At 33.4% G+C, this 26479-nt stretch overlaps 5 protein-coding genes and 1 long non-coding RNA gene across 8 annotated transcripts; 3 read left to right on the top strand and 3 right to left on the bottom strand.

Moving 5' to 3' along the window:
• Positions 1-1908: 1908 nt before the first annotated feature.
• On the bottom strand, positions 1909-3551 carry LOC105669446 (gem-associated protein 6-like). The gene is made up of 3 exons (XM_012362411.2): positions 3409-3551; positions 3134-3308; positions 1909-2950 (listed from the first exon to the last, which is right to left on the bottom strand). Exons 1-3 carry the CDS (start codon positions 3461-3463, stop codon positions 2602-2604), a joined length of 579 nt encoding a protein of 192 aa, XP_012217834.1. The 5' UTR covers positions 3464-3551; the 3' UTR covers positions 1909-2601.
• An 84-nt stretch (positions 3552-3635) lies between these two features.
• Trs23 (trafficking protein particle complex subunit 4-like protein Trs23) lies at positions 3636-4507 on the top strand. Its single transcript, XM_012362410.2, has 2 exons — positions 3636-3810; positions 3968-4507. The coding sequence occupies exons 1-2, from the start codon at positions 3636-3638 to the stop codon at positions 4444-4446; spliced, it is 654 nt and encodes a 217-aa protein (XP_012217833.1). The 3' UTR covers positions 4447-4507.
• A 438-nt stretch (positions 4508-4945) lies between these two features.
• ry (xanthine dehydrogenase rosy) lies at positions 4946-13727 on the bottom strand. 3 transcript variants are annotated; one of them, XM_012362417.2, is made up of 25 exons: positions 13623-13727; positions 11560-11743; positions 11416-11473; positions 11237-11333; positions 10891-11126; positions 10529-10779; positions 10288-10429; positions 10055-10222; positions 9855-9931; positions 9569-9775; positions 9318-9502; positions 9134-9247; positions 8915-9056; positions 8530-8826; positions 8299-8421; positions 7879-8234; positions 7525-7699; positions 7246-7437; positions 6945-7090; positions 6690-6867; positions 6367-6495; positions 6066-6308; positions 5614-5868; positions 5300-5467; positions 4946-5158 (listed from the first exon to the last, which is right to left on the bottom strand). In XM_012362417.2, the coding sequence occupies exons 2-25, from the start codon at positions 11698-11700 to the stop codon at positions 5114-5116; spliced, it is 4125 nt and encodes a 1374-aa protein (XP_012217840.1). In that variant the 5' UTR covers positions 11701-11743; positions 13623-13727; the 3' UTR covers positions 4946-5113. The 3 variants fall into 3 exon arrangements, with proteins under 3 accessions (XP_012217840.1, XP_012217841.1, XP_067213749.1); XM_012362418.2 differs by lacking the exon at positions 13623-13727 and adding an exon at positions 11927-12067; XM_067357648.1 differs by lacking the exons at positions 5300-5467; positions 13623-13727 and adding an exon at positions 11927-12067.
• Positions 11828-17144, bottom strand: GAA1 (glycosylphosphatidylinositol anchor attachment 1). The gene is made up of 10 exons (XM_012362424.2): positions 16715-17144; positions 16411-16628; positions 16182-16338; positions 15890-16098; positions 15604-15821; positions 15123-15307; positions 14860-15041; positions 14591-14787; positions 14364-14531; positions 11828-14270 (listed from the first exon to the last, which is right to left on the bottom strand). The coding sequence occupies exons 1-10, from the start codon at positions 16854-16856 to the stop codon at positions 13991-13993; spliced, it is 1956 nt and encodes a 651-aa protein (XP_012217847.1). The 5' UTR covers positions 16857-17144; the 3' UTR covers positions 11828-13990.
• Positions 14270-14871, top strand: LOC137000640 (uncharacterized). The gene is made up of 2 exons (XR_010890904.1): positions 14270-14406; positions 14599-14871. It is a non-coding gene; the product is annotated as an uncharacterized lncRNA (long non-coding RNA).
• A 426-nt stretch (positions 17145-17570) lies between the features above and the next one.
• LOC105669450 (uncharacterized) lies at positions 17571-26342 on the top strand. Its single transcript, XM_012362416.2, has 24 exons — positions 17571-17721; positions 18129-18291; positions 18735-18844; positions 18929-19097; positions 19327-19442; positions 19538-19669; positions 19751-19985; positions 20072-20229; positions 20317-20447; positions 20528-20682; positions 20770-20891; positions 20971-21148; positions 21402-21848; positions 22105-22335; positions 22417-22647; positions 22723-22882; positions 22949-23089; positions 23171-23316; positions 23384-23581; positions 23710-23916; positions 24019-24390; positions 24507-24666; positions 24951-25258; positions 25328-26342. The coding sequence occupies exons 1-24, from the start codon at positions 17662-17664 to the stop codon at positions 25402-25404; spliced, it is 4407 nt and encodes a 1468-aa protein (XP_012217839.1). The 5' UTR covers positions 17571-17661; the 3' UTR covers positions 25405-26342.
• Positions 26343-26479: the final 137 nt, after the last annotated feature.

Below are 26479 nucleotides of genomic sequence, written 5' to 3'. Positions count from 1 at the left end.
TGACTGATTTATCAAATCACTTTCCGCAAATCCTTCTACATATTTCAATATACACAAAAATACAGAATTAAAGTAAGTGAATATTTTCTTACTTCTTTTTTTATCCTTATATGTACCTAATTAATTAATTGGGAGTAAAGAAAACAAAAAAATATTCTAAATTCATATACAGAACGATATTTTCATATGTAATATAGTTAAAAATATTGAAATGAATAAATAATTATATATACTAATTATATCGTTTGCTATATAAGCAAATATATCAATATATTTTTGTTGCATTAATAAAATATATATTTAAAATCGTATTTTGACAATTTGTACTTTATTGCAAAAACATAAAATAATAAAATTTATTATTAGAATTTATTATTAGAATATTTGAACGAAATCTGAAATTTTATAATGTTATGATGAATCAAAAGTAATTTTGTATTATTTATTTAGAAAAATGTCAATCGCTGATGAATGTGTAATTATCAAAGTACGATTTTAACAATTCTATGGAATGAATTCACTCACCGATCGTTGTACCTTAACTAAATACGCTCTACAGCTGTACCTGGAAAATTTAACATATATTTTAATTATATCTTATTTAATAAATATTTTAAATAATTTTAACGCGTGTTAAATATAAATTTTAATAAATAACAATAGTTACATGTGTATTATTGTAATAAAATTTGTTTTAAAATAATGAAATCATAGAAAAGCTTACCAGCTAAGGTATTGTAGTTTGCTGCGCTGCAGATTTTGCCTCAGACTACTTCGTATCAGTTCCATCGAAAAATCCATAAATTCATGCACTTATTGTTGGTTACACACACTGTCGAATAAAAATCCGCGCACTGCACTTTTCACAATTTTAAGTAGTGAATATGTCGCGTCACACTGCACAAAATTCGAGATAAAATAAACTACGTCATAAGCGTCCGCGATCATAATTTATTGTTAATTTCAGAAAACGTAACAGTTATGTTACGTAGTTGTGTGTGTTTGTACGACTTAATTACGATAAACTAAATTTTCAACATACTACACCTAATAAAACGTACGCTGCGTTCGCTACTCTTGAGCGAATATAAGAATTATTTTCGCATGTTTATCGTATTAGAGACTATGATCAGAGACTGCGTTTGCACTGGATTTGCATTGAATGCATACCGATACCGAATTGAGCGATGCTGAATGCCGACTACGATCGACAAAACACCATTAATTGTGAACACTCGTGGTAACAGTCCAATACATTTCAGTAATCGCCCGTTACTTTAATCGACACTCCCGACAAAAACTCATTATACACTTTTAACGGATAAAATACGCGATTATTCGCGGAGCGTTCGCGCTCTGCGTTCCGAACCGTTGCACGTAGAGACACCACAGTGAGAAGTGAGATACTGTCATGGCGGTCAAAAGGACGACGCGCGCAATGCCGAAATATTTTGACGATTTCGCCCAAATGCTTCATGTACGAATATGCGATCGGCCTTATTACTGCGCGTGAACTTAGCGCAAAAATTAAATTTTTTTATTAAGAACGTTGAATAAAACATCTAGAATTACCATGTCTTGTTGAAAGATGCGCAACAAGTTTCTGATTCTCATTACAATATCGCGACCGTTTTGTACTATTTCAAGATCAGAAAACATGATCATATCCATAAAATAAAATACTCTCGTTATTACCTGAATCATATTGTACTCAACATCGTCTGGAAGCTTTAATTATTATACAAATTATAATGAAAATCGGAACGTTAAAATTCATGGCATACTCTACGTGCGTTTGGAGAATAACTGTATTGTTTTACCTGAATTGGATAGAATAGTGCGCGAGAATCGCAATTGGTTTTTCTATACACCGCCACTTTCAAATGATCTATATTTATACGTAAAAGATTTAATTCTGTAATACAATCTTATGTAAATTTATTATATAAATAAATTACATACATGAATTACATACATAAATGTAATAATTAAAATAATTTTAATTTAATTATTATATTTAATTGTAATAATTAATTTAAATTATAATTTTATTTTAAAATAAAGCACGTGAAGAAGGAAGTGCAAAAAAAAAGAAAAACTGCGAAGTGTTCTCTGAGAAGCAATCATATAAAATTATATAGTTCAATGGTCTTATCAACTGATTATAATCATAAAGAATAAATATTATGTGGCAAATTTAAATGTGTATTTCTTCAATATGGTTGTATCGTCTAGTTAATATAAAATTATAAAATATAAGATTATACTAATTAAATAAAAACTATAGACAATAAGAATATAAAAAGAAAGTAAAATAATCTAGACAATAAACCAAGACATTCTAATATTACATAATTTTTTACTTATGTTGCGTAATTATAATTCTGTAATGAAAAAATAGCATAGAAAGATGAATCAATTAAAATTGAACCTAAAAAATATATAAAATAGCATTGTCTCGATTCTAAAAAGAAAAATATATAAAAGTTTGATTGTATAATCAAACATAGCATAGGTCATTTTTGTAAAACAAATTTGTATTTTGTTGAGCACAGCCATTCAACATCATTTACACGCCTTAAAATATTTTGTTGAGCACAGTCATTCAACATCATTTACACGCCTTAAAATATTTTGTATTCTAGTAAGAATAATACTGTTAGTACAGTTACAATTTTCTGGATAATAGGGGGGCTCTATTGAAAGAGTATCTTCAATCTGTAGGACATTATCCTCTTCTTTAACTGGAAATCGATTATCTTGCAATAATTTCATAACAATATTTTTTCTTGTAGTAATCGTTGCCGGTGAAAATTTTGCAGATATAGATGGAAACAATTCTGGTATGTTTATTTTCTCTTCTGATGTTATTTTCATATTCTGGATGGCATGGTCAAATATTATTTGTAAACGATATTGCGTGGTTTTTCCAGACTGCAAGAGCACAATACTGTAAAATAATATATCGTTATATTGTTTATATAAGTAAGCAAGTTTATACTTGAACAGACAAATAAGTTTTATTTATAAGATTATTGACTAAGTTTAGAACTAAGAGTTAATATTTTATTGTAAAATTTTATGATTACGTTTTTAATTATTAAATAAGAAATTTTAATAATATTTCTAATACCTTCCTGATACCGGATCAACTGTATAAACAATACCACTATGACTACTTTTATCCTTCATCATTATCTTAACCTCTTTTCCGACATAATTAGTAAATAAAATTGGATCATTTTTGTACACTTTATGTGCAAATTTTGAATCCTCTTCTTCCATGCTTATATTAAAACCGTACGACACTGAAAAGTAGTACTATTAGAATTTACATTAATATTTCAATAAAAAGGAATATTTCTCTATTCTCCTTTAAATGCATTGTGACTTCACACTATCACGAACTTGCACGAACTGTCAACTGATAATAGCTTTTTCGCGTAGTTGGGTGGTTGTACATGCATTTAAAAGCAATGTTTGCAAAAAAATGAAAAGTTTTTCGTAAAATCCAGATTGATATTATTCAGTACACTATAGTGGAGTTGTCATCATTGTCATCACACTTGTTTAAATGCGATAAAATCATCTGAAAATCTGATGATTTTACCTAACCTCTACAAAGCAACGCAACAATGGTGATATATGGTGTTTACATCGTGTCAAAGTCTGGTGGTTTAATTTTCAATCACGATCATAATGTTCCAAAAATTGAAGTCGAAAAGTCTTTCAACTTTCCGCTTGATATTAAATTGAATTATGAAAACAAGAAAGTGGTGGTAGCTTTTGGACAAAGAGATGGAATAAATGGTAAGGATATACATAATTCTCATAACACTATAATTCAATTTATATTAGAATATAGAATGAGAAAGAAAAAAAATCCAAGTTTTATAATATTAATCCATAAGTTAAATTGATAAAAATCTATATGTAAAACGTATCAAAGCTTTTAAATTATTTGTAGTGGGTCATGTGTTGTCAGCTGTCAATGGAATTGCAGTCACAGGTCGTGAACTTGAAGATGGAAGAGATGTTTTGGAGATGTTAGAACAATCAGAAAATTTTCCCATAACTTTGAAGTTTAGTCGGGCAAAAATGACAACAAACGAGAAAATATTTTTAGCTTCAATGTTTTACCCACTGTTTGCTATAGCAAGCCAGCTAAGTCCAGAACCGCGATGTTCTGGAATTGAGGTCCTCGAAGCAGATACATTTCGTTTATATTGTTTCCAGACATTGACAGGTATTAAATTTATGATAGTAGCAGAGCCGTCACAATCAGGGATGGAAATCCTATTAAAAAGAGTATATGATCTATATGCTGATTATGCGCTAAAGAATCCATTTTATGCACTGGAAATGCCCATTCGATGTGAATTATTCGAAACTAATTTACAGACATTGCTGGAAACAGTTGAAAAATCTGGGATAAGCAATGTTTAATTTTAATTTGATATACCATAGATTGTTAACAAATTTAATTAAAAAAGAATATATTATATAATGAAGTAGTACTTCTTTTAAATGCCCTTATCCTGTCATGTAAAGTTTACATTTATCAAATAAAATTTTCTTTTTTATATCTTTCATATGAGAAACTTGTTGAGTATTGAATTATGCGATACAAACTGAAGAAAATTCTCATAATAAAAATAAAACTTGCAATATATAAATAGTAGTATTAGAAGCATAAGAGATATATATGAGAGAGATATATGTATATTTCTACTCAATAAAAACATGGATATAAGGTAAATGTACCTTTTACCGAACTGCTCCAATTACCGACCAATTTACTATTTGCGCTAAAAAATAATAGCCGTTAACAGTACGATCGTCAAAATAAATGAGAATATATTGCATGAAGTTTTAAGCAACGAAATCAGTTTTTTTAATTGGAGCAAGTTCGGTAAAAGGTACATTTACCTTAGTATCTCTGCTATTTATAATATATTTCGAAAATTTTTACATTTTATTAACATATATACCGATATTTAAATTGTATATAAACATTTAATAATAATATATAAACATTTTAGATTTTTTCATCTTTAATATAAAAACTATGAATACTTGAAAAATATGAACACTAACGTGACCTTATTAAGAATTACGGCACCATATTCCATTGTTGCTTTAAATTAGGCTCTTTAATCTGCAAAGTAAAAAAAATTATTGTAGTACATGTAAAGTAAATTTTGAAAATGAAATCTCTAAATAAAATGCTTTTTCGGAAATTACTTCATGATTGTTTCTCACAAAATTAAATTTATATTTTGCATTAACATCGTGATACCTTTAGTGTCAAATTATCTATGCAAGCATCACGTATACGTGCAGCAGACGCAGGAGCATCAAGTCTAAAATAATCATGAATGTTCATTTCTAAACGTGCAGCTTTAATTGCTTCCTTGATAGCGAAAAATGTAGATGATGATAAAAATAGTGGTGGTTCGCCGACGGCCTATAAAGATTTCAATAATATCATTAACTTTAATATAATTTTATTGCTATCGTATTTTTTTTTTTATAGTAAACTGTACTCTAATACATAAAACAAAAAATGAAAAAATGAAAAATATGTGAAAAACAGCATCAGGAAAGCTATACCTTAGAAGAATATACTGCTCTGGGATTGGAAGCTCCTTTTAACAGTGAAACATTAAATTCTTGAGGTATGTCGGTGAAACCCGGCAACTTATACGCGCCAGGCCCTCTACTGAATAAAGTTCCCGTTGGTGAGTAAATTATTTCCTCTAATGTGAATAAACCGTATCCTTGAACGAAGGCACCTTCGACTTGCCCTATGTCGATGGCTGGATTTAAACTCTCTCCCAAATCCATAACGATGTCTGTTCGTAAAACCTGTATCGATAACAGATGTTCGTAAAACACGTAAGATACCAGTCTTTTTTTTCTATAATATATTTAGAATCTTTATGAAGATATTTCAAAGTTTAAATCGGATTACAGATTTAATGTCCGGTGTTGCTTATCATTTTTGAAAACTTAATGCCATTAATTTTTATAAACATATAAAAATACAATATATATATGTGTACCTCGTGATCGCCAGTAAGACAATCAATTTCAACCTCCGTAACAGCAACGCCGTACGTAAAATAATTGAACGGGTTTCCCGTATTAGTTTCGAAAGAATATCCGATGTTGGGCGTTTGATAAAAGCCGGTAGCGGATAAGCTTATTCTTTGAGAATATGCTGCCTTTATCCAATCTTCCCAAGTACATTCCGGATTGCTGTCCATTATCGGTTGTAATCGTTTCATAAGTGCTTCGCATGCTTGCTGCGAAAACAACTCTTCTTAGTCCATTTGTGTATAACAAAATATTATTTATAATTACCATAATCGCCATGCCATTGAGATCGGATCCGCAGCTGGCTGCGGTAGCAGATGTATTAGGGACTTTATCGGTTGCGGTTTCGACGATATGTATTTTGTCCGGGTTTACCTTTAGTACTCTGCTAGCAACCTGGCAATATATATTAATTTAATTTAATTCCTCCAATTACTTATTATTTAACTTTAAAAAACTATTGTGATTCTTCAACAATTTTTTGTTGAAGTAAAGTCGATTTTAAAGTCGGATATTCGGATAAATAAAAGGTAGTTCTGGAACGTGCATTATATTTCGCGATAAAAAATACAAATAGATATTCTACATACTTGAATCATTTTTGTATGTAGACCTTGTCCCATCTCAACGCCACTGTGACTAATTAGCACTGAACCGTCGGTATAAATGTGCACTAGTGCGCCCGCTTGATTTAAAACCAATGCAGTGAATGCTATACCGAACTTTGTAGGCACAACTGCGATACCTTTCTTTTTAAATCGATTTTGCCTGCAAGATTTATATCGTTCATTTTAATAATTGTTAATCATCTAGTTTATAATATAAACTACCATATGCTTACTCACCTGTTATAACTCTGAATCTCGATTAGTCTTTCATTATAGTGGGAAGATTCTAGACATTCGCGCCAGCAGCGATCCAGAGTACAATCGACGAGTTGTTGGTTGTAGTGCGTTAAGTCGCCTTCCTTATATAAATTTATTTCGGACAGCTGTCATCAAACAAAATTTTTTTTATTATTAAACCTTAATCTTTATTTGTAACGTATAAATTAGATATATATATACGAATTCTTAATAACATAATTGTTACCTAAAATACCTTTTCTATACGATATTTTGTTGCATAACGATTCTCAAATATTACCTTGACAACATCCAGCTTCAAATAATCAGCGATGTGCCGAATGATATTTTCGGCCACAAACATTCCTTGCGGTCCACCAAACCCTCGAAAAGCTGTGTTTGATGGTAAATTTGTTTTACACATAAATCCGATAACTTCTAACACTGGAATTTTATATGAATTCTCAACGTGGAACATGGCGCGATCCAACACCTGGAAATATGCAAGATTTCACATACATATATTAATATGTAGAATTTTTGATAGACGCCAATTCTACTTTATCACATTGTTACTTACCGATACTGATAAATCATGAGAGTAGCCTGCATTATTGTACACAAATATTTTCGCCACTTTAATGACACCGTCTTTATTAAATCCAACTTCGTATTTGAATAAAAATGGATGCCGTGTTCCACTTATCATCATGTCTTCATCTCTGTCTAGCATGCAACGAACTGGTTTCTGCAATCTATATAAATTTTTTTTACAGATTAATCATACATTTATGTATTGCATAATAACATTCCACAAATTGATCTTCCCTTAAACTTAACTTTAAGATAAAACTTCTCTAAATACTTTTGTTGCATTCTTTTTAAGAAATAATACATTGTATTACATATTGTAAATTAACATATGTTTGCATACTTGTGTGCCGCAAATGCCACTGGTATCGCAAGCAATGCTGCGCGGGATTCTTTCCCACCGAATCCACCGCCTATACGTTTTACACGAACATTAACTCTATTGATGTGTATATTTAAAACGTGAGCGATCAGCTTTTGTATCTCGGAAGGATGTTGCGTGGAACAAAACACTTCCAACTCGTTTTCTTCACGAGGTATAGCAATAGTGGCATTCGTCTCCAAATAAAAGTGTTCTTGCCCGCCTATGCGTGCTTCTCCTTGTAAAACATGATCCGCTTCTGCAAAAGCTTTTTCCACATCACCTTTAACGATACGTCTAGGAAAACCAGGGAAGTATGATTTGTGCTCGATGGCGTCCTATAGAAAAAAATATATATTTCTTATGATATTTTGAATAATGTTTTTTTTTCTTATTGAATACCTCGATAGATATGATAACAGGTTCTATATTTTCGTATTCTACTTCAACCATCTTTGCCGCAGCCTGAGCGATAATTTGATCGGTGGCAACAATGGCGCCAATTATTTGACCTTGGCTGGTAACCTGAAGAAGTAGAAAAAGTATACTTTTAGTATTTTTACGCATATTATCTAAAACTCAAAAAGATTAATGGCTTCAACAAGTACTTTATTTTAGTTTGAGAATGTATACCTTTTCCGATACAAAAACTTCTTCATCGTGAAACACAGGGCCCACCCATCTTCTGTCTTCCGCTATATCTTTTGAAGAGAAAAATGATACAACTCCTTCCTTGGACAGTACCTTGGTAGGATCAATTCTCAAAATTTTTGCATGCGCTCTAGTGGACAAAACTAATGCCAAGTATAATTCTTCTCTAAATTTGGGCATATCGTCGCAATACACTGCTTCTCCTGTTGCTTGCTTGAACGCACTCACGTGCACGATAGGACGTCCTATTAGATCACGCGCTTCTTGATCTTTGGGTATCTATTAAAAATTACGTAAAAATATAAATAAATATTTTACAATTGCTCTCATATTTAAGTAATAATTTGTATTTAAATTAAAGCATTACCACTTGATAATATTGCGAGCTTTTCGGCGCTTTATAATGGAAGCAGTCTGATACGCTGTTTAGTTCGTTTGGCAAGAATTCTATATCCGAAACGCAGGTTGATAACTTTTTATAAATATGCACAAATCCTTTAAAGAATAAACTGTAAAACATAACGTATGTTAACCGTAGCAATTTCACTCATTTACGTCTTAATTATCAACGCAATCTGAATCGCACCTGAGAGTAAGAGATCGGCGATATTTAATCATTCCACCCGGTGCATTGCCCGCTAATGGCAGTTCTTCGAGTAAAGAATCGTAAGCTTCTTCCAAGATCGATTCAGTCCATTTTCTGAAATTGTCAGTCTTACTTAATATCAATGAAACTTAATGCGCAATCAATTACTGACTTACGATGTTACCTTCCAACTATTTTCTGGCATGTCTGTCTTGCTAAGATAGTGGTAGGCGCCATGCCACCGAACGCGATATATGCTTTCTGAATTACATTTGTATTAGGAGTGAAATATACATTTAGGGCCATATTGACTATGGCGATGTCATCGTCCCGCCTCTTTGCTTGCTTGTAGGCAATAAAATATTGATTCTGTGAAAATGTAAAAATGTAAGAATAGTCCTTGGTGTTGCAGAGTCTTTACATTAGTATTTCTACCTCTTTTGTGAAGGGAATCTCAATGGAAACTAATACTTCTTCGGGTAAGACAACGTTACGGCGATATCCAGTAAAGAAGTTGTGATCCATTAGTATTGTTCTACTTCCGTGCTTTGAGCTACATAAATTTAACTTAATATTCGCAGCCATAAAAATGGGGTTTAGATCTGATATCGGGCTGCCAGTCATTATATTGCCACCTACAGCCTAATTATTTGAGAGAGACTTATTAAACGAGTTATAAGCAGCAATCGCAACGATGCATCGAAGAAATGCTCATACTTACAGCAACATTTCTTATCTGCTTTCCAGCAAACCAATGCAGCATGTTTATAATTTCTGTGAAGATCTTTGTGCTGTGCTCTATCGAGAAAATATTACATATTATAGCTATTCATTATAGTTAAGTAAAAATATTACAAAAATTATTAAACGACAATTATATCTTGACATGATAATTACGATTTTAGAGATCTAATACATTACCAGGCTTTATTTTAACATGATGTCTTAATGCTTCCTCAAGATCAGCCAAAGTCACACTTGCACCCACTTTCAATGCCTCTTGTGTCTCGATAATTTCACGCATTTCTCGTATCTGTGTTGGTTGTATAAGTACTGGATATACTAAATTTTTAAATTTTACTTCAACTCCTGTAACATATGAATGATAAATAATTTTATCTTGATAATACGGTTTAAAAAAGAAATATACGAACCAATTTCTGTGTTGCCGATAATAATTTTAGCATTTGGATATCGTTCTTTCAGGGAAAGCAGGGTTTTGAAATTCGTTGGCCTGTACCAACTGACATTTCTTCCTTTCACCACCAAATATTGCTCATCTAGTTTAGATTCAATCTGAAACAAACAATACGCATAATGAAAATTGTAATGTTACTTTTATCAGCCGTATCTTGTATTACTTGACAGACAATCTTTTCCACAGTAACACCTCACCTTTAGTTTTGGTGGGAATATTGGTTCCTGAGTAGGATCATATGGACAGAATTCTTTGGAGTTGAATATCTCTGTTGGCTCCGATGTGAAAGCTCTCAGCTTGCAGCAGGCATTACCCATTGAGCAAGCTCTGCCATCGCTCGTTTCTTCTTTTCCCACATTAGCCATTAATTGTGATTGTTCCCACTCTTCTGTAAAAGTCTTGAATCCCTCTATAATCGGTCTGTATCCTGTGCATCTGCACAGATTACCTGGAAATCATAAATGTGCAATTAATCTTTATCTTCATCAGCCACACAAAGCAACATATTTGTACGTATAAATTATTATGTAAAGCTTTCATTACTTTGCAATAAATGTACCTTGAAATGCAATTTCTAAATTCGTCATCGTTGGTTTTGGTATGCTACGTAACAGTGCGTACATAGACATGACTATACCGGGTGTGCAAAATCCACATTGTGATCCGTGTGCCTTGGCAATGCGTTCCTGCACTGGATGCAACCTGGTTTTTGTGCTACCAATTCCCTCAACGGTGGTTACAGCTAGACCGTGCATAGCACACACGGGTGTTAAGCATGCATTAACAGCTAGGTGACTGTTTTTTTTTTTCAATTTATATAAAATTATATTAAGGAAACATAGTACGGTTTACATCGCTTCACTCTGCGAGATTGATTCGTTTTGTTATTGTAATAAAAAAGATACATAATTTTGCCAGTGGCGCGATCAAATCTTGAAACCATAACTGTGCAGGCTCCACAGCCTCCTTCTGCGCAGCCAAGTTTTGTGCCAGTTAATCCAACTAAATTGTTATAATTAAGGATAAATAAGCCAATGATATTATTTTAATATACAAATGAATTCATAAATACATGAAAGGATACGTTTGTTGCGGAGATACCATAAAAGTGTCCATTCTGGCTCTATATTCTTATCAGATACCTTGATGACATCAAAAAGTATACATTTAAAAATAAATATTTTAATGTAAATATTTTATTATAATAAAAGTAAGTTTGTCGTCATACCAATTTTCCATTCACATAAAACACAAGAGTATTTGATGATAATGTTTCTTGTAGTGCGTCACTTGATAAATCATCTTCACGAAATTTATTATTAACACTGCCATTGCACAGGGAAGTTTCTTTGATTGAGTTTCTTTCCATTTTCAAATTAATACACTCCTGTATTTCTTTCACATGTAATTCACTGCAATATATTAGTATTAATATCTATAGTGCTTTTATGTCACATTAAAGGCATAGAGCGCTATCATATGCGTAAAACAAACACTTGAGCAATCTGATAATTTTATTTCATCAACGCGGAATGCAATTACAACATAATCTTCGTATCATACGACTATGAAAATTACAATAAAAATTGTTGTACCTCAATTTGCGACCGTAAATAACACAGTCACAAACATTACACGTGACAATTACATATAAATTTATTTGTGTGCATATTTTTTGCGATAATAATTTTTCTATTAAATCAATTTTACGTTGTTATTTATATTAATTTACAAAGTCGTTTCACGACAACGGCTCGACTTCGCTACTTCATATCATCTTCCCCCGTGTCGAGTCGGATTACAACTGATTAAGCTGATGACTCCCGAAGAGCCGCGAGTGGTCAGTACATACATGATTATTACTCGGTCAGTTCGTTTCGGTACAAATGGAGCAATATAACAGTACCGAAACATATTCTATTCGAAGAATCAAGTTCAATTATTGCACTATTTGTTAGTCGTACATTGGTTTGTTCTTTATAGCTGAACTGGCTGCACTAGTTCAGAGTTTATCTTTTTCTCTCTACATAAGAAGGAGAAAGATAAACTCTGAACTAGTGCAGCCAGTTCAGCTATAATGAATAGACCCCATGTACCTTGGATTCTGTTCCAATATACACTGTCCGATATACTATTAGCACTGAAATATACGTAACGTCAATTATAAATTTCAGCAAATTACAGTGTGTATCAGAATACGGCCTTGTACGAAAATAGTGTACTAATATACGTCTTATTTTCATTAAGTAATTTGAACGAAAATTTTCTTGTACTTAAAAATTTTTTGAAGCTTTTTATTCATTTATAGCTTAATTATAAACTTATTTTATACAAAATATTTATAAATCTGAAAAATATATATAATGGAATTAAAGAGAATTGAAATCTACGATTTTCCGTGCATTCAACCTTCTTATCTTATTCAAAACATCACGTGATTTGATAAAAGTTAAAGTATAAGATACGCGCAAATCCATAATCGTGATAAATCGATTTATTGCGTTCATTTATCTTCGATTTATTTGCGCTTGGAAAATACTTAACATTTATGACATGTAGAACATATTAACATGTTCGTTTTAAATAATTTTTTAAGTATAGATCAGGCAAAATTAATGATACATCAATCTCTTGTAAAATATATATTTTAGTAAATTAGAAATGAAAATTTGCTTAAGTAAAAAATTTTTACTGTCATCAGAATCTTATTTTAAATTTATTCACCAAGCAGATAATGAGTATTTTAACGGCAAATAATGAGTATTTTATTTAAAATTTTCACTGAGAACAATAAGCTGTGGTACTACGTTGAAAAATACATTCTTGTTATTGGTCATTTGCATATGTTTAAAATGCGTTCAATAATGTAAACAGAATTTAAAGTGGCATGTTAGACATATATGGTATGTAATTCTTATATAACAAATTACCAAAATGTGCACATGTCACGTTTCACAATACATAGCACGTAATAATACGTTTCACAATACATAGCACGTAATACAAATTTTCCAGTATTAAATAACAAAACCGCAAGAAAAAAAATGAGATAGAAAAACTTAAACGCTTGAATTATAATAATATTCATCGAACAAAAAATAAAAAAAAATCTGAGGAGGTCACCATCGCATTCGATAGCATTTGTTGCGACATTGAGCGTCAGAAATGACGAGACAGCAATCAGTACGCAACGTTCCATTAAGATTATCCGTGATTGAATAATACATGGCGCGAATGTGATATATGTGCCAGCACAAGCCGATACTTTTATGTAAAAAAGATTATACGCACCGTTACGTCCTCCACTTTTACGCGATATATCGACACTTCGCTTAGAGCGAAGTTCCTCAATCGACGTCACTGTGCTCGCTACACACTGCAATCTAGTCGAGTGAGACTACAAAAAGAGTCATGAGGGTTATCATCGAATGATATACTATATCTATTGACTGACGTATTTTGTTGATCTGATGATTGTTTAATCTCATGAAGAAACAAGTCAATCTCTAAACATTCTTTTCAAAATATGTTTCTGTTTATTAAGCTATCGAGAATCTTCCTTTTCTTATCGATGAAGTGTTTATTATCGAAGAAAGATCGTACCTACGAAATCAAAATTCTAAGTCGGTAGGAATTTTAACTGTGCGGTAAATGCAGTCTTATTGCATGGGCATCACAACGTTGGAACGCATGACGTTCCAAAACAGCAGCCAGATCGGTGTCATAACAGCGGTGGTAACATTGTAGAGCCAATTGCCGTATATCATGGAATCCATGATACTAAATACGAGCGCTTGCTTATTAGCGCGGTGGCCTCGGAGGAGCAGAGACAGGATTGTGTCGGTAGGGAAGTTGATATAAGTATATACATATACGACAATCGTAGAAACGATGAATGGATGAAGCAAAATCCACGCGATGTACTGAAAGCTGCGGAATCTGCAAAACACAAGGCGAAGTACCGTTAACCGCCGCTGTGATAAAAGTGTTTACGGCAAGATTAACAAAAGCGATGATTTCAATCATGCTCACCTTGACGCGAACTCGTGATGCGGCGTTATGAGCAGTATAACTGGTACATATACGACGGCTGTCAGTAACGCTAATGAGAAATTGTGCATGGCTACGCACATTAACGCAGTGCCTAATTCGATGGACGCGATGATGCAGATGAGCGATATATTTTCGTATCTCATCGACCTAGAAATTATATTTGTGTAATAACATACAATTTAGCAGTGATCTTTTTTCTATCTTACCTCCTCAGATTGAAGCGCCATAAAATCATGAGAACTGTAAGAGCAGCGAAACCGCCATATAATGAGTCCTCTGTGCGCAAGCTGAACATCTGTGACCCGATTAAGGTGAAAAATCGGGGTGAGGCCATTACTAATACGCCAAACATGTGTGCCCATAATATTTCAGAAGCGATACTGCCAATATCGAATTCCTCAATCTGTTCAGAAAGATTAAACCATTGAAGATTGTAATAAAAATGTGTAATCAGCTAAATATAAAACTTCGCTACCTTGTTCGATAAGTTTTGTTCGACGTTGTCCTTTTGCTCGACGTTGTCCTTTTGCTCATTTGTCTCATTTTCTTTGTCTTTTGCATCATTTGAACTACTTGACGCCTGCAATCTTTGCCAAATAGAAAAGGCTTTTATGAATACACTTGCAATTATCAAAACCAAAGGTCGCATATATAATCCTGCAAAATAATTGTTTTTTTTTATTTACAATTTAATTCTAAAAAATATTAAAGATGTTTGAGTTTTATTTCTTGCCTTACCAATAGAGATATATCGATCAGTGGAGGGCAATAGATAGAAGAAATATGATTGATGGAAACGTTCTAATAAATTATTAAGTGATCGCACTATACTTTCGACTACACGTCCTATCTGATAAAAATTTGCTCCTACCTCTTTCCCAGTTCTCTCAAAACCTTCTAATGTAATGGCTTCTATGCCAAATCTAGACAAATTATAGTTAAATGTAAAAGCTGGTAAAAATAGTGTGCTAAATTAAAAATTTTTAAACAGCAATCTAATTTTTAATATTTTTTATTTATAAAGGATTGTTATAATCCTTTATTATGTTAATAAAATTTTATTTCATTAGAATAGATTAATTCAGAGCTGTTTAACTGAACACTCATTTGAGATCACTTGTTATATTTTTCTCTTGTTTAATCGTTTGCGACGTCACAAGCTAAAGAGCTCTAAATTAATTCCATTATCATAAGCTCACTTTTCTTTTATTCATTATACCTGTGGAAGAATCCATGATTACCAGTTGGAACCCCAGTGGCTTGAGTCGCTATCATACTCATTAATGTATTAAAATAATACCACCAGCTTTTAAATTTATTTCTGTAATTGACATCGAATCGACGTTGGAAAGATTGTCGAATTCCTTCTTTGGCTATCATATTTTGTGCTAGATTAAAAAGATCCAGATTGGGCAACTGTCCATTCAAACCTTCTATCTGCAATTATTACATAGAAATATTATAAAGTATCAAATGTAAAATTGATATTTAAAAGATTTGCGCACCTTGACATCAATCGATGTAATTTTCATTGCATGAAATTCTAAATTGATAGCAGCTTGAATAGATCCAGCTCTTCCTGATAAATCTCCTGCTAGCAATATTCCTTCTTGTCCGCTAGTAACACCATGATACGCGTCCAGCCACGCTTGCATGCCCAATTGTTCATGTTCTGTTACAAGAAATATTATATCCTTTGCCCAGTACTTTTGTTCTGTAAATGAATGATCACGGCAATTAAGAAATGTATTTTAATATAGTAAAAGAATCTATTAACAGTTACAGAAAAAGATTTACTTCTGCAAAACTTTGCAAATGCAAGTAATAATGCTATCGAAGGTGCAGTGTCTAAATGAACGCTATTAATTGGCCTATACGGTGCACTGACTACAATAGCCTCAGTGCTAGACGCCCGTGGAGCTCTAACGATGCCATAAATATTTTGTCCTGTAAACTGAAAAATTTTTCACTTATAAATAAAAAATTATTAAACCTTTATTATGTACGCATATAACTGCTACTATACCTTTTGTTCCTGAAATGGATAAACCAAGGAAAAGTTATGGATATGTACATCTAAGTAAAGCTGACTGAATTTAGCTGAGAGCCATGCATAAGGCATACCATCTGGATATCTCTTCATTTCGTGAACTAGTTCATAATAGTATTGCTTTGATATTTGTTCTAGATTACTCTCTTTCGTAACTAATCCAGGTAACAAAGCATTCTCAGAGAAGTAAGTATCTAAAAGTCAAATAAATTCGTTTAAAGAGTAAAATTACACAATTATGTACGTAATTCTGATAACGCCTTTTATTTGCGAGACGTACTATCGTTAAACATTGGTAATGCTAACAGCATTAACCATATAACTCCTTTCACATATAATATAAAACACAACGGTTTCTCCCATTTCAATAACAGTTTTATGATTTTGCCAGTTCCAGCTCTAGGATCGGTAAGTAAACCCATCTTCTTCGTCTCACAGTCGAACACAATTCCGAAATTAAACGTAACCGCTTCGCTTGTCACAACAATGCTGACACATAACCTAGCGAAGATACGATCATAATTTTATTGAACGATTTACGTAAAATGACTTTATTAGTTGAATATTAATTTATTGTTTATCGGCTGTGAACACTACGAATTTAATTATTATTTAATTTATTTCCTCCATATTGCAGCTGTAATCTATTGAAAGAGTACGTAGATAGGCAAAGCCGGTAAAGATAAACAGACAGAGATAGCACCAAGATTATAGAAGTGACTGCAGAAATTTTAGGCGGGAAACTCTGAATACTAGAAAATATTTTAAAGGAAAGGCTTAAATATATTTCCAGACATATATAATATTATAAATTATATTTTGGATATGTACGTTAAACAATTTCTTCCAAGCATATTGTTTCTGCAGATTTTAAATTCGATTGTTGCAGATCCACGTAATAAACATATAAATTATAGAACGAGGACAATCAATGCAATTAAATAATAAATTTTATCCAAAATTTTTCAAGAGTTATTTACAATATGTTTTGCTTATCATTGAAATTAAAAGAATCCTTTGAGTAAAAATTTTATCAATCTTATCGTGTAATATATTTTTCCATGCACTATCTATTATTTTCAACGTTGTTATTGTTTGTTCTCCGCGCAATTATTTACACAGCTATTTGATGTTATTCTTATATTTTTCCCAGTGTATAATACATCGAGAACTGATTTATCCAAGTGCAAACTGTCCCACCTTGGAACCGAATTTAAAGGTTTTATTATGATGACTGTTGGTGGTTTTCGTTGTCAATCATGGACCGCTCAGCAACCACTTCACAAAGTTAGTTTATTAATGTGAATATGTGTATTTTTTTTCTTTTAGCAGCAAACAGATTAAGACATAATTTTATTTTTTAATTCCTCACTGGCCTGTGTTCCAAAATTCACTGCATTTATAAAAATCTATAGCGTACGTAACGTGAACTATAGATTTTCAGTACTGGCAGTGAATATTGAAACAGTGATGTGTGAATAAATTTATACACTAAACATTATGCATGCTTTACATCTAAATATTATGTTCTTTCATATTGAACGCATCTACATATATTTGATTAAAGATTAAATTTCCTCTATACATATATATAATTTAATCACACTAATTAAAGTTTTTTGCACTTGGCTACACTTCTTCCATATTATAAAAAAGCTGCAAACTTTACATTATCTTTTCAATTTCATTATTAGATTAGTGCGGACATAACTGATGAAGATTTTCCAGAGAAATCTATGAAACTCGCGAAAAATTATTGTAGAAATCCTACTCGAGATCCGAGAGGTCCTTGGTGCTATACGTTAGAACCTACCGTTATTGATGATGAGTGTGATGTTCCGCTTTGTAATTATGAAGGTAAATATCATCAATTTCAAAAGAATTTAACCTTCAATGAATTTAAATTTCAATGATCGAACATATTCAATTGAGAACTGATTAAAGAACATTAGTACGAAAAGCTATCTGGACCTTCTTAAGAGAAATTGACATAATAATATAAGAAAGGCTGTTAAAAAGTAATATGAGATACATATAACAATCGAGAAAAGAAATCACAACAAAGTACTGGACGTGTAAAAAAAAATCGAAAAACAAACAATCAGTTGACAGCATGTTAAATATTCTCATAAAAAAACGAACATATTCATGATTTAAAGATTTGAATATTTTAATGTTGCGTTTAATGAAATTTATGAGCTAGTCTTCTAAAAAGTAGATTTAATGAAACTCAATATCTAGTTGCTGATTTTTTATGAATAAGTTGACAAGTGAAATGTATGATATAATTACATGATTAGATTGCATTATAACGGGATCGGGTGTTGAATATGGCGGAAGTCGAAGTTTTAGTGTTTCAAAAAGAAAATGCAAATCGTGGAACAAGAGATATAAACTCGGTAATGCAAAAGTAAGAAAAGTCGTTATGTAGATTATTGCGAAAATTATACGCATCAGTTGATGAAAGATTTACTGCATTGTTGTTAATTTTCAGACTATTAAATTTCACAATAAGCATTTTCCAGATGGATCAAGGGCAAAGGCAAATAATTACTGTAGGAATCCGGACGATGATACTGGTGGCCCTTGGTGTTACGTAGAAGAAAAAAATTATGAGTTAGTAGAAAAAGAATATTGTGATATTCCATTTTGCGATGATAAAGGTTTGTATTGTCTAATAAAATGGAGAATTGAAACTTTAGGATTACTTTAGACTAACTTTAGAATTTTAAAATTTTAAATCTAATATAAAAAATATTAGTATTACATTTTTTATTTTGTACAAAACTATCAATATCCTAAAATTTGTTATTTTTGACCTGTAAGAACATTTTTTGTTTTACAATATTTTTTATGAAAAAATAATTTATCAAGATATGTTTCTTTTCTTAGATTGCTTAATGTATTCACGAAATGCATCAACTTACTCCACATTAACGGGATTAAACAGCACTTACGGAAACATATCTTTTTGGATTAAACTCTGGGATCCTCTTGATGAACAAAATGTATATCAGTATTCTTAACTGTATATATTTATTAGATATATTTATAGAGAACATAATTTACAACATAATCAGTCAAATTGATCATGTGTGTTCAGGCGGAAGCCAGGATTTTGTTAAGTTTGCTTCCAATTCCGTTTTCCGCCAGAAAGATTGCCCAAGATTGGAAAGCAGGAGTAGAACTTTTAATTTCAAACAGTATCAGTGGCCAGACATATCCAATTATGAATGTTAGTGTAAACTGTTTAAAGTTAATGTAATAATAATATACGATGAATACACTAATATCATTTGATTTGATGTATTTTTAGGAGGAGAGCCTTTTTGAAAATACACCCGAAATATTGCTCAGTTCTAAGTGGACTGGTCTGTGGATTGCATGGAGTAGTGGTTTCATATCATTTGGAATACACGGTGCATCCAAACCGTTAATTATGGACGAATATAAAATGGGAAATAGCATTTCGAGTTTATATCCCGACAGTTTTTTGTACTATGGCATTATGGGCACTGGTGTCTTGTGGAGCACAGAGTTTTGTCAAAAGTGTACGTTTAATTGTTCATAAATTTATCCTGCATTTAATTATGTGAAAAATATTGTTTTACTAAATTCGTACTTCTTCGGTATTTAGATTGTGAAAGTCATACAACATTTGGAAGCGATTTCTTAAGGATTTGGTCGATGCAGAAGAGTAATGACACGCAGGATGTTCATTTTTATGTTCGAGCTAGTCGTAACGTAGAAATACGATTATATCAAAGTCCTGGAGCGCTATTTCCTTGTTTCACAGTAAGACAAGCTTTTAATATACTTTAAATTTCATCTATAATTAAATATAAAATACAAGAGCCTGAGATGACCAAAGATTTATTTTAGATAGAAATTGGGCGCAATAATGTTACATCCTTGCTATATCAAGAAAATGAGAAATCAATAAAGCAACATTTGAAAGACGTTATGATTAAAGGATTGATAAATTACTGGAAGTGGAAAGATTTTACTATTAGGTCAACATATTAAATGTGTCTATTAAAAATATTTAAATTCTTTTGCTATATTAATTAATTTTTATATGCAATGTTTATAGCATTTTTGGCACACAGTTGCGCTTATTTTCGCAACGTACGTATGGAATTGAAGAAATTCTAGATGTGAATCATGATTTATTGGTTACGTTACGTTGGTTCAGCGTTGGGAGCGACGAAACAATAGCGCATTGGACATTGTTCTGTCCACCAGATAGTAAATTTTATATTTTTTTTTTTTAATTTCTTATCAATATATGTATATTAAGTTAAATCACCTGTTTTAATTTTGTTTCGTGAATAGCAAACATGGTAGAAGATCCTCAGCCTCCGAACTGCATTCAAAATGCTGCAGATTTCCAGTATCAAGGAACTCAATGGACAAGTGCAGGGGAACTTCCGTGTGTACCGTGGATAGCAGAAGAGGTTGTATTAGGATATTTGATTCTAGGACATTATCATACATTGTATTAGAAAAGATTCTAGAGAGGGTTGTGTTTGTTAGGTGCCACGCGATGAGAAAATAGCCGATAATTTTGTCGATAAGTCTGTAGTGAAAGCTTTAAACAGATGTAGAAATCCAAGTCATGATCCTAGTGGACCGTATTGCTACGCGATTCCCGCTTCGTACGCTATCGATGTTGAAAAACGATTTTGTCCTGTACGAATTTGCCGATCATCAGGTATTTATTAATATAACAATTTAGTGAATTATGTGCAGTGACCTTTTTCTATCGTTTTTTTAAATAAGTGGGAAAAATAAAGTTTGCACTGCTTTTATCACATGAAACTTTGTTTTAAATTTCTGATTAACAAAGTTATGAAATTTTTATTTATTTTTACATAATTGGCGAATTTAATTATAAAAATGTGACAATTTCTACATATATTTTGTATAATTTGAATAAAAGTAAGTTAAATTTCTCTTTTCTTTAGAGTGTCGAATGGCAGGGACTGCTAATGATTACATTGGCACACTGTCGACAACTCGCTCGGGTCGAACTTGCGCAAAATGGTTGAGCGATTACGATCTCGAGCAGATGCAGAGACTGAATACATCATTAATAACGAGAGTTGCTTCTAGAACTCCGAGATCAATTCATGTAAAGTCTCACTGGAAACGTTCTTTGATGGAGCAAAACGTTTTATTGGGATCATCATCGAATCTATCGCCGTCAAGATTATCAAACAGAGTGGTGTTCAAACCTGTTCACAGAGTCGATCGAGCCTATTTAAATGATAGTCTTTATCCTGAACGCAGTGTACGAAATGCTAGCAATTATTGCAGAGATCCCTCGCGCAATATCGCCGGCACATGGTGCTACACGACGGATCCCTTAGTGCCACAAGATCTTTGCGATGTAAGGGATTGCGAAAAGCCGGGTAAAACAAATTTTTGCACAGAATAAGACTTTTAAAATAAAAAATTTTGTCCAGCTGTAATAGATAGCTGCAAATTTAACATGTAGATTTGAAATAAATTTTTCTAAAAGATTCATGAAGATCGCAATTAGTAATATATTCGTTTAAACTGTTTTTCTTTCTTTTAGAATTTTAATTAATGTTAAGAAATTAAAGAAATCACGGAGGAATGATTGATTGGTAATATAAATTTATGTCCGTTCTATTAATGTTTTAGAGGAGTGTACATTTTTCGTAAAAGGACACGGCATTGGGCGACGTTTATACGTTTTGCCGGAACATCGTACGGAAGGCTTACATTTCTCATTAAAAGCATGGGAACCCGATCAGCCAGATTCCATAACGTTTGTATTTACTGCTGATGATGGATTCAATTCTCGTTACATTCTCAAGATTGGAGCCTTGGATAACGAAAAACTGCTTCTTTATTATCAATCGGAAGAGGAGGGTAATTCATCCATTTATTGGAAACTTATGATCACGATAAAAGACTGTTTCTTGATCTTTTTTCTTAAAATTAATCTACTAGAAATAATTTTGGTGAAGAAAAAAACGTTACCGCATTTATTGTATCTCGGCAAGTGGAGCAGCTTTGTTATCCGAATACCTCGAGGACGCGTTCTCGTTTATTACGAAGGAGCGCCGAATCCGCTGTTCGAATGGGAGCATCCTGAACCAGCCAAAGCTTTTCTACCCGTCTATTACTATTATAATAGCGAGAAAGGACACGCAATAGGAGTTGCTTTTGACTGCGCCTCAAGTACATTCTTTGCGATTCAAAATTCGGCGCTCGCGATTATTTACGAAAATCTTTGACATTTTCTGTCGCATTTAGGATGCCATATAGAGAACACGCAAACCGATCGCTACACCAGAATATTACCATTGTCAACGTGGTCCAAAGAAGACGTGGTCAGACCCAGTAGATTAATGCTGATGATACGCGCCAAGGGTGTCGTCTTAATACCGTTACTTCTGCTGCCTGCAACACCGGGGTAAATAAAGCAATTGTTTCGCAAAACTTTATTTCTATTTATATATATTGCATTCACATTTCACAGATTTTACACGCTCACGCTCGGCGAACAGGGTCGGTGGATATATTTTCTGAAAAACACATATCCCAGCGTGAAAGTTTATCGCAAACAGAAAGCACTCAAACCTATATTTACCACGAATTCCTGGACGAACATTACCATAAAGTAATTCTGAAAATACATTTCTATCCGATTGAATTGAATTTAAATACGTAATTTAATCGGCTTCCGGTCTGTTTTGACAAGATGGTCTGAAAATACAATCCAAGTATTCTGCAATGAAACGAACGTGTTCCATTACGTGCACCGTGAGCCGCTCATTTTTTACTTTTTCTCGCTGGCCGTGGATCCGGGAAGTTGGGCCACGTGGAGTGCAAATTGCATGCCGTCAGGTATAATTAAGGGTGTAAGGAAAAAAGTTGTGTGTCGCATATATTATTCAATCATTTAATTACACAGATATAGATGGCCCCCCTTTGGACGGCGGATGGTCGGAATGGGGACCATGGGCGTGTAGCGCTAGCTGCAATGGTGGTGTTGGAACCAGAAAACGATACTGCAATTCACCGGAACCCAACGTGAGGGGCGAGCCTTGCATTGGGCCCAGTAGCATCATGGGACGTTGCAATACGATTCGTTGTGGCGACATAACAGACGGTACGTTACAACGTCACTACTGGAATTATTTATTACATATTTTCATCATTTTACACAGTTAACGAGATTGTTTTTATCTGCAACTGTTTTAAAAATATATTATGATCATTTTTATTATCGTCATGTAGATACCACGATTTCGATTAAAAGGGGAATCGCACAAAATTACACTGCTCTTACTGTAAAAGAACATGAATCGATAACGCTTCCTGCAGCTCCTAGTATCGTGAATTCTATCATAACCGAGTCGCCTGATTCAGAAATACAGTGGTCCCACAATGGAATTTTTCTTCAAAACGAACAGCATAAATTAGAAATTAAGAATTACGAAATCAGTATGTATTTATTTGTTAAATTAATTAATATGCTTAATATTTTGTAATCAATGATTTTTTTCAGACGTAAATTAACAAACTGGAATTTGCTAATTTTTTCAGTAATAAGTAAAGCAAGATTGAACGACTCGGGTGTATACACGCTCACCGTGCATCGAATAGATGGGACATATATGATATTTAAAGTGATAACTTTGGCAGTGATTCCAGTTAAGGAAAGCGTCACAATCCGCGAAACTCTTCCTATGCATGTAACGTGCCACTGTGCGATTCTTGGCTATGTATATTCTGACCTGAAAATTTATTGGACGATCGATAACAAAACGTACAAAGATTATGGCATCACGTTGCCTGCAGCAGTAAATGTCGAGCATATTCCATCTGTAAATAGATCTCATCACGGCACGTGGAAGTGCGTCGTAGAGCAAATGGATCTGAATTTCAAATGGACGACAAATGTGATCCGTGTTAAAGGTAATGCGAAAAATAATATATAAATGCTCGTTCGAATCCGCAATAATAATTTTACGTTAAATATTAAATTTAATAATATCAAACAATGAATTTCTCATCGACATTGATTCCACAAGTTCTTGATCCTCCAAATTGGCGTACTCACTTAATGGAGGATAAATTGACACGGCCGATTTTTGGATGGATGCCAAGCGAGAAATTCGTCGCTTACTCAGCGTTGGCTATAGTTCTCTTTTTTATGTGTTGTGTTATCATTGGTTCCATATTTTATATCAGGTAATACGAAATTATTTGTTTTTAATTGTATATTGGCAAAATGCACTGAAATTATATTTTTGATCTACAGAATTTTTATATCTAATTCAATCTTTTTTTTTTATAAATTTATAACTTAAAAATTTTATAACTTTTTTTATTAATATGTTATTACTTTGTTTTTCTAACGAAAGAATTTATTCTAAATTGATCAAAAACTTCGTAAAATCAGAAAATGTCCATAGTTTATAATATGCGCAATGCATATAAAATAACAATGTAGTACATATTTGATTTGCCATTAGGTTTCGAGAGCGCTTGAAAGTTAACATAACTAACATAAAAGAGAAGATGCGCACAGATAAATCTGCAGCAGAAAAAGGAAAAGATGTCACTGATGAAGCATTTGTAAAAACAGAAAACGAAAACATATCGCCTGACTTTATTGAGCTCGAAACATTACATGGATCATATAATGGACGAGGATTTCGGACAAGAAAGTCGGAAGGCATAAATCATGGCGGCAGGTCGAAATCGCATCAATCAAAGTCCAAAGAAGCAATTAACAAGTGGTCTCGTAAGTTGTTGAAGAAGACTAAATTGGCACCCAAAGGTATTGGTTAAAAGACATTACAATCATATTATCGAACAACTTTATTTCCAACAATATTCTTTATCGTAGCTTGGAATAGTAAAGTTAAATCGACTCGCGATGAAATGCAAGAGAAAGAGAATTTGATCAGCGATACCGATAAATAAATAAGATCTCGCGATAAATATGAAGATGTACGTGCATACAGATGCAGTTTGTATTTTTATACAATTTTGAGTTTGCATATGATATTGAGCGATAATTTTCCGACACTTTGAATGGTTCGTGAAATGGTTGAAACGAACGAACGAACGAAAGAAACGATGCGTGGCAGACAGCAGTGCGAATCAAACGAGATGAAGGAAGGGTGACTGAAAGAAAAAGGAACTCTGAGAAAGAGAGCACGAGGGTCCACTCTGAGCCCCGAGGGCTGGAAGGATTTGCTTCGCAGGGAGGAGTGATCGGCAGGGAGTGAGGTTGCCAGCAGATCGGTAGGACAGGCCCGAGGGAAGCGTAATGAAAATAGAGAAAAAGGGATGGTAGAGGCTATTTGCTGGAAACAGTAAGAAGGACAAGAACAGGCACGACTTGAGAAGATAGAGAGACGAGAAAAGAGAAAAAGGGTGAGAAAGAGAGAGAGAGCGAAGAGGTGCGGCGCAGGAAAGTGCGAGAGGGACCGAGAGAGAAAGCAGAGAGCGACAGGTGCGCGGGCGCCCACGTGGGCTTCTCTTTGAAGCGTCGTCGCGGATGGTGGAAGAGCGAAGAGAAGAAGAAGAAGACGACGAGGACGAGGACGACGAAGACGACGAGGAGGATGACCGGCCGGCTTCCTTGTGCTGGCTGTGCGGACCGACACTCGCTCTACACTCGAGTTGCACTCGCGTTGAGTGTATATGGTGGGGTGGAGACTGCACTGGCGTAGGGTCCGCTTTCCGTCGATAAATCACACTTTTCTTCCTGCGATTGCATGCGTTCGCACGCATGTTTGTTATTTGTTGAATTGAATCAAGGAGCGTTGTAAAGAGAACAATGACTGCGCTGCGCCTCGTGCACAAGACGCGCGCCCCACCTCGTGTCTTTATTTTCACGAGCGTGGCAGATTTTTCGTATCCTATTCGGTCGAAGATATTCGCGCAGTGGCTTGAGCGCATCACGGCAGACGGCCGATGAAGAGCGGAGAAACCCAGCCGAGGCCGGTCGAATATCCCTAAGGCTATTCCTTGACTACGCCGATGAAAAAGG

The sequence above is a fragment of the Linepithema humile genome, chromosome 1, assembly GCF_040581485.1.
Source record: "Linepithema humile isolate Giens D197 chromosome 1, Lhum_UNIL_v1.0, whole genome shotgun sequence".
Lineage (NCBI taxonomy): Eukaryota > Metazoa > Arthropoda > Insecta > Hymenoptera > Formicidae > Linepithema > Linepithema humile.
Note: the sequence above shows the minus strand (reverse complement) of the source record. Positions and strands in the feature narration are given on the sequence as shown.

Coding starts and splice junctions, on each gene's coding strand:
- ry (XM_012362417.2), bottom strand. CDS start 11,700: ATGGAAAGAAACTCAATCAAAGAAACTTCCCTGTGCAATGGCAGTGTT. Junction 11,334..11,415: donor ATGGTATCTCCGCAACAAAC/GTATCCTTTCAT, acceptor ATAACAATTTAG/TTGGATTAACTGGCACAAAA. Junction 9,932..10,054: donor TCATGTTAAAATAAAGCCTG/GTAATGTATTAG, acceptor TTTTCTCGATAG/AGCACAGCACAAAGATCTTC.
- GAA1 (XM_012362424.2), bottom strand. CDS start 16,856: ATGGGTTTACTTACCGATCCTAGAGCTGGAACTGGCAAAATCATAAAA. Junction 16,339..16,410: donor ATCCATTTCAGGAACAAAAG/GTATAGTAGCAG, acceptor AAAATTTTTCAG/TTTACAGGACAAAATATTTA. Junction 15,308..15,603: donor AATCATGGATTCTTCCACAG/GTATAATGAATA, acceptor TAATTTGTCTAG/ATTTGGCATAGAAGCCATTA.
- LOC105669450 (XM_012362416.2), top strand. CDS start 17,662: ATGATGACTGTTGGTGGTTTTCGTTGTCAATCATGGACCGCTCAGCAA. Junction 20,230..20,316: donor CGCTATTTCCTTGTTTCACA/GTAAGACAAGCT, acceptor GATTTATTTTAG/ATAGAAATTGGGCGCAATAA. Junction 23,917..24,018: donor AATTAAGAATTACGAAATCA/GTATGTATTTAT, acceptor TAATTTTTTCAG/TAATAAGTAAAGCAAGATTG.
- Trs23 (XM_012362410.2), top strand. CDS start 3,636: ATGGTGATATATGGTGTTTACATCGTGTCAAAGTCTGGTGGTTTAATT. Junction 3,811..3,967: donor ACAAAGAGATGGAATAAATG/GTAAGGATATAC, acceptor AATTATTTGTAG/TGGGTCATGTGTTGTCAGCT.
- LOC105669446 (XM_012362411.2), bottom strand. CDS start 3,463: ATGTACAACCACCCAACTACGCGAAAAAGCTATTATCAGTTGACAGTT. Junction 3,309..3,408: donor TCAGTTGACAGTTCGTGCAA/GTTCGTGATAGT, acceptor ACTACTTTTCAG/TGTCGTACGGTTTTAATATA. Junction 2,951..3,133: donor GTTGATCCGGTATCAGGAAG/GTATTAGAAATA, acceptor ATTATTTTACAG/TATTGTGCTCTTGCAGTCTG.